Source organism: Lagopus leucura, unplaced genomic scaffold (assembly GCF_019238085.1).
Source record: "Lagopus leucura isolate 7727_CA_CO unplaced genomic scaffold, USGS_WTPT01 Super-Scaffold_100002, whole genome shotgun sequence".
In the NCBI taxonomy this organism is placed as follows: domain Eukaryota; kingdom Metazoa; phylum Chordata; class Aves; order Galliformes; family Phasianidae; genus Lagopus; species Lagopus leucura.
Genome location: NW_024962263.1, coordinates 73,984,542 through 73,996,179, shown reverse-complemented (window position 1 = coordinate 73,996,179; position 11,638 = coordinate 73,984,542). Strand labels below are relative to the sequence as shown.

At 35.3% G+C, this 11,638-nt stretch overlaps 1 protein-coding gene across 2 annotated transcripts in view; it reads right to left on the bottom strand.

Annotated features, from left to right (window-relative positions):
• EMC2 (ER membrane protein complex subunit 2) overlaps positions 1-11,638 on the bottom strand; it is a 37,519-nt gene that overhangs the window by 13,722 nt on the left and 12,159 nt on the right. Inside the window, exon 5 of one of the 2 annotated variants that reach the window (XM_042868841.1) lies at positions 11,105-11,162. The exons of the other annotated variant lie outside the window; for it this stretch is intronic. Coding sequence (XP_042724775.1) covers positions 11,105-11,162 — 58 coding nt within the window. The remainder of the gene's footprint in view (positions 1-11,104; positions 11,163-11,638) is intronic. 2 annotated transcript variants of the gene reach the window in all.

Below are 11,638 nucleotides of genomic sequence, written 5' to 3'. Positions count from 1 at the left end.
GCTATTGAATATACACCCAGTGCATGAACAAGCTTCTCATCACTTTTGGAGCACAAAGTAGGCCTTTCAATGTAATCGGAATATGAAAAAGCTGTTTTGATGGCAAAGGCAAACATTACTTCAATATGTGGGCAGAATGTGTACTTCATCAGAAACAATGTAAAAACAAACAATAATTATACTGTACTGAAATTTTGAACTCCATTAGACTTCTTATGAAACACCAGGAGAAAAATATATACAGCATTTTAATAGCTAATTACTATATTCCAGCCTCCAAAATACAATGGTTACACAGTCTCCTGACCTCTAGCAGTTTTAAATCAAGGTGCACTTAAGGTGTAATTCAAACCAACAGACATCTTTCCAGTAGTCTGACACAGTTTGGAGCAAACAGCAATATACCTCCACCAGTCTGAAAGTCATCAGATCTGGAATCTGACAGAATAGGAGTTCCAAATTCCAGCTTAACCTGCCTCAAAGAGCACCATGGGCCAAATGCCGTGCTTGTAAGCCCTGCTCCCTGGGTGATCACAACTGCTGTCAGACACGAGAAGACAGATGGTCTGTTTTGCATGATGTATCTGCATGTACACACACACTTAGATGCCTTTTGTCCATGAGATAATTATATTCATGAAAAACTTGTACATTGTTCCTATAATAGTCCCACTGCTTATTCCGCTCATAACTCTCAGCCCACTTCATTCCTTACAGAGAGGTTATTCAGTTGGGTATAGTCTTACAGAAGCCTTGACTGCACAGAAACAGATAGTTCTCACATTAGTTTCTTCATGATGAACCTTCCTAAGATTACACTCACATATACCCTGAAAGAGTTTGTGTATTTTTACAGTGTTTTAAATATGTCTGTTCTTTTAAATAATTTCTTATTCTTAAATGTAATTTGACAGAATGTCATTTCTCTTGGAAGAACACTGCAGTGCATGCATCATTTATGTAAACTACTTGAAGTAACATAAGAAATCAGCATAACCAGAGATGTTTTTAATGCTAACTGTGAATTTATTCTCTCCTTTGAGTTTATTCACTTCCCCAAGTACATATACTCATTGCAAATCCAGTGAAAACAATTCAAGGAAAAAATATTTCACTCTTCAGTTTAAACACAAAGCAGAGGTAGAGAAAGAATCCCTAAAAACAAGAATAATAATTAGGATACAGGCAGCATGGTGGGTTTACCCACGGTCGCTTTGTTATCCACTGCGCCTCTGTCAAACTGCCACATGTGAAATGACATTCATCTTTCTACTTTTACTGGGAGACATTTGGCTAAAATCCAAAACTGACTCTGGAAGTTTTAACTGCTGACCACATTTATCGCCGCAGCAATAGCGTGCGCTGTTTATTTTATTAGAGAGCTTTTAAAAGAAAGATAACAGCATAATTAAACTTTCTTAAAGTTTTTTTTGCTAAGTGTAACAAGAAACAGATAACATGTTTATCAGCTGCTACTATTACTAAACCAAAAAAAAATACCACCTCAAATCCCAAAACACCAACTCGGTGACTATCCCATTTTATGAAGAGTTCCATGAAGCAGATCATTACCCTCGTTACCCCTGCCGTGGGGGAAGTGCTGCAGCAGCATTAAACTGTCCGCCCAGGGCTGGGATTACCCACAGCAGGAAACCCCAAAGAACAGGGAGTGGGATAACCGCATAGAAGGCAAAGGAGCACAGCCTGCAATAATGGCTTACAAAGACAGAAGGTTTTTTCCAGGTGACAGACTAGCTACTTTAAGATGTAACTTTTGGACTGAAAATTCAGTTGCTATTTTCAAAATTTTAGGGGAAAAAGGAGCCATCAAAAGACAGATAAAAAAATACACTGAGAACTGAAATAATCTGTTTAATATATAAAATCAATCAACGCATCTGACAGCTTCATTTGCAATGACAAATAGGAACACTCTACAAGTGAGCCATCTTCCTATTTCATTTCTAACGTAAATCCTTCAATTGCATGGAAAGGAAGTCCTCCAAATGTGCCTGCAAACAGATTCTCTCCATGGCTGTTTTATTTCTTAACCACAGTACTCCCAAATAACATAAATCACTGTAACAACAAGATGTTAATTAAGGACAAGCTACAACTATTCCTCATCAAAGATTTCAGCTGATGTTTACCTATAACAAAAATGTCATGTAATATAATCAAGCATCAAGGGTAAAGGGGTTAGACATAATGACCAAGTTCTGAAGGTAACATTTCAGAATAAGACAAATTATACATATTTTAAATGGAGTTTATTTGCTTCTAAACTGCACATAAAATTTCTTCAAAATAACACATTTTGTTTCATATTTAAAAAAGTAGTGCTTAGAACTTCCAATTTCAATCCCTTTATCAAAATTAAAACAGCTTCTGGGCTTGAAATCTGCAGTCTCCTCGCTCTCATGCACACCTTCAGAACAGCTGGGGTAATTTAGTTTATTTACAAGGAACTCTTCTTTGAGGAAGACGCACATTCAAACAGGTGCTAACATTCAAAGGAGAATCTGGGAACTGGAAGCACAGAGTGTTTCGAACTGGCTCAGAATTTTTATAAGTATTAAAAATAGCTGGGAATTAAAACACAAGGTTGTTCTTTTTTTTTTTTTTCCTTTTTTTTTTTTTTTAAGGAAATTCATATCACTTTTTAATCACAAATAAAAATGTAACAAAAACGTTCTGAACACGCAGCCAAGAGACATACATGTAAGGCAGGTGGTTCAGTAGAAGAGATCCAGATTGTTCAGATCTGTGATCCCAAGGAGTCTTAGGATTGATTGAAAGATAAAGACCTAGAAGCAAAACAGCATTGCTTTAGCTGTATTTACAGACTACTCTCCCATCACGCTTTCTAGCTCTTCTTTAAATATCATAAAACTCTCAGATTTTTTTTTTAATAATATAAATAAAGAATGAAATTCAGTATGACTTCAGGAGTGTCTGCTTTAAGAAAATCAAGTATGAGAAGGCCTGCACTAAAATCAGATGTGGGCGATTTTGTATGCTGTAAACTTCTAATTCTTCTTCTGATTTATGCTCTAAGTCCCTGTGTGCCACAGTTTCCTCCTCAGTGAGCAGGGCCTCACGTCCAGGCAGCTCCCTGAGCATCTTGAGGAGAGTAGGGTAAGTAAAGGCACACAGCGTGTCATCTTCTGTACTTCCATCAATTTAAACAAGCTGCTTTACTGTGCTGAACCACCACCAATGCTAACAGTCACTTTGCCAGACAAAAACTGGTTACTTTTCAGAGAAAAGGTAGATTCTCACCCATACTATAGATTTACCTGGCATATTTTATACATGCAATTCATTACCTGTTTTAACATCAGTAGAACTATTTTCAACAACCCAATTTGAGATCGTTTTGAAATTTACAGAGCATAGTGAGATAGTTGTAACAATTCTGTTAAAAAAGATAGAAAAATGACATTCACATCTTACTTCCCAGCTCTTTAAAAAAGTAAGATTTTTAAGAACCAGTCTGACGCAAAAACAAACTGAATCTATTTCCACCTTACCTAAAAAAAATGACAAAAATAAGGACAAAATGTTCTGTGTTGCAACAAGATACGCAGTGACTGCACAGAACATACGATATGATATTCGCCCGATCCATTTTCCAGGGTTTAAAACAAAATATCGGAATGGTTATTGACTGATTCTGTAAATCCAGCATTCTTAATGGAAAGACATATGCCATCTTAAAGAAACACTTATACCGTAATCAGTATCATCTGGACTGAGGTACTTTACTACGTCACATTTATTAAACCACAAACCCTTCTGAGCTATTTCTTTTAAAGACAAATAATCCCCAATCTGGCACAAGTACTAATCTCCCATTTGTCATGATTCCTTTTAATTGGCATTAAGTAGACTCAAAGTGCAGTGAAGATTTGAACATTTATCAACTTCTGCATTTGATTAGTAAACCATGCCATAAGTTGTCTTTTTTAATGATTTAACAACTTAGAAAAGGTGCATTAGTCTAAGAGTCTGACACATTAAAATACTTTCCTTCAAACTGCAAATTGCAAATCAAAACAAAGGTGTAAACAATTACAGTGGAGTTAAAGGAATTACACAGACATCAAAAAATACCACATAAACTGAATACAACCACAATAACAGATATGCTGTTACCAGACTTTTTTTTTTTTTTTTTTTTTTTAAGTGAACCATGGAAGAGAGTTGCAAGTTCCATGCAGGAAAGCGATTCTGACTTGAAGCAACTATGTTATGGATAGTGTCAAAGCATAAATAGCAATATTGAGCACAGGTTTTTCACAGAGTTCTAGAGGTAAATCTAAGAAACAGTAGCCCATCATGTCTGCAACCAGCACACAGCAAATTGGTGGAAGCCATAAAGGCCGAAAAGCTCAGGCCTAGAATTGGAAAACAGGAAAAATGTTATTTATTAAAGGAGAGTAAGAACAAAGTAAAGCTTCCCAGATCTACTGGAGCTCTTCAAAGTAGTCACTAATGGCTTGGATCAATAGAGATCCATTTAAAAGTGAGCTTTGATTTCAAAAAGAATTTCAACGGGATCTCTCACACAGTTGTAGAGGAATCTGCCCTGGACTAGTAAGGAAAGTTCTTCGTGTGGTACATAAGTAGCTAAAAGATATCAAAAATAGTAAAGTCAGTTCTCCTCACAGAGAATCCCAGGGTCGTATGCTCAGCATAATTTTAAGTGATCTAGCACAGACTGGCTCAAGTTGATTGATGATAATGAGTTACTCAAGTCTAAAGAATAAAAGTCAATTGCAAAGAATAACATTCACAAGAACAACTGCTAGCAGGAATAAACAGCCCTTGAAATTTAATCCAAATGAAGGGATGCATGCATAAAGGGTGAAACAATACTAATTTAATGAACTCAGCAAAGCTTTCTGAATTTGGCCAGTCAGGAACAATGCTGGAGTTGCAACAAGCAGTTCTATAAAATGACAGTCCAGTGTTCTGAAGATGTCTTAAAACAAAACAGAAAATCTTCCCTTAAAAACCAAACCCCGATAACGCTGGAATTATCAGAAAAGAATAGAGTGCATCACTTTTCTGTTGTAGAGTTCCACAATGCTCCTGCTTTTTAATACTAATTGCAGATGTGTGCTCTCCTTTCTCATCTAAACAATAAATACAAGTAAAAAGGACACTTGGAGAGAAGCAGGATTTCAGGATACAAAATGGTAAAAAGAACTGCTAGACAGAGTAGGACTTCTCAGTTTAGAGTAATGAAAACAGCAAAAGATCCACAAAATCATGAATAAGAATGAATCAAGTCAACAGAAAACAACTGATCACAGCAGACAAAGGTAAGAAGAAAAGAAAGAAATTTGCTTCATCAGTGAATAAATGATGAAGTTTCATTGCTAAATGATACTGTAGACACATGCACAGCAAACTTACTACAAATTTAAACAAGTTCAAAAGGCAGGTAAAAAAAATATCAATGCAAAAACTTCATGAAGAGCTATAAAATATATAGTTAACACTTCTGGCACAGGAAAACCATAACATGAAGATTAATAGAAACTGGCAGAGCAGACTAGAGCATAATGTATGACTACCCAGTTCCTATACACTTCTTCCAGTATCTGCTATTGGTCACTGTCAAAACAAGACAAGCTAAATGCACTTTTGGCATAAATTCAGGATAGCTGTTCTTATGTCTTCAAATACTTTATTTCAAGGAACAAAATCTCCACAAAGGTTTAAAAAAAGTGCTAACACCCACAAAAGGAAAACATGGGAAAAATGCTGGAATGTACTCCCCTATCTCAGTGCACTACGATTAAACAAGAAGGAAAACAAGTTTTACAAAGGCAGATGACGCTCCAACTGTCAGAAGATGAAAACTTTTCTTCAGGATCCCTGTTCTGCACCCCCAGTTTAATGACCAGACCTCCTTGGGGAACTATCCAAAGCAGCAGCTGCAGCTCTTCATATCTCTCACTAACTCCATCCTGAGTCAGGCACAGTGCCAAACTTTCTTCTTCAACTCCCCTTAAACCTACCACCATACAAACCTAAACCTGGGACTAGTTGCATCTTTCCCAGCAAGACCATCAACGTCTGTAATGAAGCATACGCGTCACTTCACAAAATTCCCTCTATTAGCAGGTATTTCATTTGGTAAGCAATTTTCCCTTTTGAAACTTAAAAGCCTCCAGTAGACAAACCTGCAAGAACTTCAATGGAGGCCTCTTCAAAATAAATGCATTGTTACTGCAGGAACTGTAAAGAATTATCACTGATCACACTATAAATAAGTATTGATGTTCAGACAGAGCTCATTATTCTTACCTTGATCAATAAAGATAAGGAATTGGAAGAAAATAAGTTACCTGTATAGTCAAGGTGGTAGAAATACACAATGATTTAAAAAAAAAAAAAAATGCTAGGAAGCTATTTATGATGTCTAATTCCTGCCTTTTTACATGATACACAAAGCTAAGATTTTACTCATTTTTTTTCTAGTATCTGGACTCCAATATGTCTTCAGCCATCTCAAGATAGCTTATCTAGTAAAAGAATCTCAAAATACTACAGTGTATTAACTCATGTGATCCTATAAATATACTTGTTGATCATTCCTGGAAACAGCTGTTAGCACTCTGGGTGAAGTCATGGTCTTTCCAAGTTCTTAAGTAATTTACTGTCTCGTTCTTTAAACTCCATTTTTAATTCCTCATTCAGTGAATGTTATTTTACTAGACCATGAAGGTAACAAGATTATCCACATACCCTAAGCTAAGCAAGCATATACAGTGTCTTCTTGCATTAAAAGCTTAGTTGAAAAAGTGGCAAGAATCACTCCAATGAAGACATCAGATTTTCTGGGGATTAGAATTAAGGCAGAACTGTGTGTCTTATCTCACTTTCCCCTTTTCTTGACTAAGTGCTCTGCAATCTTATTGATGGTTGAGCTGAAGTATCAAGACAAACTACAGCTGTACTAGGATGACAGTGGAGTGGTTTAGATACCAGCACAAAACTTGGACATGTGATCTCAGTTTCATTTTCACAATTAGTCTTCTTTGCACTTCTGGACAGGTCATCTACAGAAGGGCTCAATTCATAAAAATACTTACCTATTTTATCAAAATAGATGGATGCTCATATGCAAATACTCTCCAAAAGCAGAAACCTTTGCCAGGGTACACTAATGCAAAAATGCAATCAACATAATTTGATACAGACATGTACACACGGTTTAAAAATTATATTATCATTTAAATTCCATTACAAAATTGAAATCAATGGCAAAATTGGAAAGTCATCTACTTTGAAACTGAGTCCTAAACAATTTTGCAGAGCTGTTTCCATCTGCTCTACGCATGTTAAATGGTAGTACTGTTTCCTTTCACGTGGATGCTGCAGACAAGCAAGAAATAGAAAACCACTCCAGATACTATTTTAATTTGTAAAATTCTTATGCAAAAAAAACTCATCTCAAGACATTAGGTCTTGAATATCATGTAGAAAAATATAGATATGTCAATTTTTGAGCAGATTTCCCATTACATTCTACAATAACTATCAAAAATTTAATTGCTACTGTAGTGTCAGGACCAGTAATGAAAGATGCTGAAAATACTGTGAAGACCACTGTACAGATTAAAAATAGCTAGGGATTAAATGTGCCATTAAATTTCATATTACAAAGTTATATGAAATTTTATCCTTCATTTTCTTAATCAATACAGCTCAATTGTACCTACTAACTGAAAATACTACTGGCCATTTTAAGAATTTGCATTTTCTGGCATTTTTAAGTAGCATACCTGAGCCTTCAGGTATATCCTCAGGAGATACGAAGTAAAGCTGTGTTCTCTTTAGTGAAATAACAGAACTGCAGAACTGTTTCCTTGGTATATGCCTTCATTATTACAGCCTAAACAGTTACTGACACAATTAGTACATACCAGGTACTACAGGCAATGAGACAACTTCCACCAGTAGGTCTCAAAGCTGTTTATTGACAGAAGAAAACAAGTGCTCCAAAGTAAAGTGTTACTTTTATTAAAAAAGAAAAAGAACAAAAAAGGAATAAAAAAAAAAAAAAAAAAAAAAAGAAGAAGGAAAAATCCCCAAGACTTAAGTGTTAATACAAATTGCTCTTTTCTGATCTCCCATTTACCCTTCAAACCACCTGTTGCACAATATCTGACATCTGTTAACTAACCACCTAACTTTCTTGTACCTGTCCTTCTCTCTGTGGCACTCAGGATTTCTGCTTTCTTCCCTTTTCACTCTTCCTTTGGGATGTTCTTTCTTTTCCCATACTCACCACCTGGGTGCAACTCAGAAAAGAAATGAACCTCCCTGCTTTCTGACCCTTTCCCACAACACTACAGTAATGAGGAACAATAGCTAGAAGTTGCTTTTTCTCTCCGTGGCCTGGGATAGATCATGCTCAATACATGTAGAAACTGTATTTAATAAAAAATTTCAGCAGTTTCTACTGATATCACAAAATGAACACATTCAAATACCTGTAATTTAGACAAATTTTGGTGTTTTTCCTCATAGAATAGTAAAAGTTGCATTCTACTAAGAGTTGTTTTCCTGTTAGTATCCAAGGCTTTACTCCAAAGTACAGCAGGATGAGGTCTCCCCAATAAAATAAATTAATGGCAAAAACAAACAACCAAGTCTTTTCTCCCAATCCTTATGAAAAACAACGTCCTCCTTATTTCGTTCTGAGAAACAGCGTAAGTATGCCGGTCTATAAATAACTTGGCCACTGTTTGGCATCAGTATAAAGACTTTCAATTGGATACTAAATTAAATTTTAATTAATAAAAAAAGACCTGTGATGGAAAATATTACGCAGCCTTAATGGCAGAATAATCTGCCAACTACAGCTCTAATATGCTTGTATTTCATCTGAAACGGGCAAGAAAGGAAAAGGTTGCACGGCTGATTGCATTAAAAGGCACACAAGTTGTGCTTTTCACAGAAGTCACATTTCATTCAAGGATACTAACCTCCTTAGAGAAGAGAGTGACTCCTACGCCTACAAGCTTTGGAAAATGAAACATGATTTCTGAAATGACAAAACTAACTTTGCTCCATTGTTACACAAATAAGATTTTTTAATACAGAGTGAAGTTTGATGGTTGAGAGATATTGAGAATTGAGATGGTTGAGAAATACTGAGAGATTATCATATTTTAAGAAAACTACTTTGAATTGTATTTTGAGAAATGAAATCTAACAATTAGTGTTAACTTCAATTTCAAAATTTGCAACAAAACCTCATCCAAAAGCACAAGTGCCCATTACATAATTTGATTTCAAGGCTCACTTATAATGGAGAAGCCTGTCAGGAATTTAAAATAAAGGATTTTTTCTTGAAAATGCTTCTCCCATTCTTCTCACCAGTTGAAACTGTCAGTTGATGCAATGTATGATTTTTGCATGATTTGTGTGAACAAATGTCTATGTTTCACTCACAGCACTTGCCAAACTGTTTAATATATATAACCAACTCCATGTGTCCACACATCAGAAGAAATTGTATAAAGTAAGGTGACTGCCAACACAAACTGAGCAACAGCTTCTTTTTAAAAATCTCGATTATTTTCCTACAGCAGTCACATGTGTGCATGGAAATAATTAACAGATAAAAGACACAAAGAAACTTACATATGTCAATTTCTCCAAACTTCATTTTTAATTTTCACTTTTCAAAGGCAAGACTGAGCCAACCTATCCAACAGTTATACAGCAAGAAACTTCTGCTCTGTATTTTAAACTGCTTGCTTCTAGTCTCAGATTTTCAGAAATCCAATAAGTGATGGAAGTGTAACAAAATTTACATCTTATGTTTCTAAGTATTAATGTTTTATGGATCTTAATGATTTTCTCACACAAAAAATCTAAATTAGGCATATTACTTAAACATACTACGTTGTTCTAGAAAACCATCCCACAAACACCCTACTCAGATGACATGAGCTATGTTGAGACAGCTGAAAAGCGAAACTGACAAAAATGCACTCTTCAAAGACCTGTGGTCTACAGATGTCACTGTAATATGGTGCTCCATTTTTCAAAGGCTTTAGCAGAAAGCCATAAAATGTGCACCTAAGTGACCTACTCTTGTGGCTTCACTGTAGATGGTTTCCTTCTCATTTTAACATTTGTGACTTTGAAGACTTAGTGTATTTTTGGGTTGCGCATTACTAAAATCTGTGAAAATACATGGCAATAATCTACTTATCTTATGTTCAAGCTTTTTGTCATAAACATCACAGACTTATTAAGATCACCTACATTTCTCTTGCAAACAAAGTTCAAGACAAACTAGTTTAGGGAAAGTGAAAACTAGGAGTGAAGAACTGAAATAGCTCTTTTTACCTACACATCAAAAAACTGTTCAGAATCAATGCTAAATGTCAGACTTTAGTCTATCAATGTTGTCTGAGAGATCAACTTGGTATTATTTCAAGATACATTGCCCTAAAAATAATTTGTCACCGTCCCTTTTTTGTTAATGGTTTACTTCACGTAAGTGCTTGCACTTTATATATGCCAATTAGGCTTGCTAACCCCGTAATCCATTTCAACTCCTGAATAACAGACCACATCAAATAAGACAAGTGCAGAAAGGCAGAGGTTTAAAACGTACCACTGAGAGTTTACAAGAGACTGTCAAATGTCTACAACAGCCAAAGTATTTTACCTGCACAGAAGTCTAACCAATACTGAGATCCAGTTCCTCAAAATCAAGTAACATAGACAAACATATCCTTCAAACAAGCAATTGATAACAATCATTGTTAACTGACATCAATCTAAGTCTCATTAAGGCTTACTGGAAAGGTTAACAGCTATAATCCTATGTCCTCTAAACTCAGTGTTTAAGCAAGTATTAAACCACATCATCTCTTCATCAAGAGAATCTTATTTGTTACAAAGGCAACAAGGTAACACACAGTTATAATACTAGGAAGCTAAAGGAAACAAATACAGTAATACATGACATGACAATACATGACAAACATTTTTCCACAGTGAAAACCACAAAATGTCAATTTCAAATAAACCACTGCAGTTTAGAAAAGCTTTTTAAACTTACTGTATTGGTTGCATCCTCTTGTAAAATTCTATCATATAATTGGATGGCATCATCGTATCTGTTTGAAGAAATCATTCACATTTGTTTTTGCTAAAACAGAATTCTGACTATATGACTGTTCTTGCAATAGCTAATAACACTCCTGTACTTTTTATACTGAATACAATTGTGCAAACAAAATTGTGCAGACAAAGTTAAATAAAATAAATGGCAATTCATTCATGGAATACTATTTCAGCAACTAATACATTTTACACAAACTTGTCATACTCCCTCTTTCTGTTCTTTTCTTCTGTACCCCATAGATCCAATCACCACAACCCAAATCTCTCTTCTTTCCCAAGAAGCAGAAATCCCAGAATTTGATAGGCCATTCAAAATAATGACTTTTCACTTAATTACTGCAATTTAAAACTTCTCATATATCTGTTTTGTTATGATTTTATAAATTTAAGCTGCAAACAGTAAACTACAAGGACTAGTAACACTAGAGCAACCCCAAGACTTTACCATAAGTCATGAAAGAAAACTGTT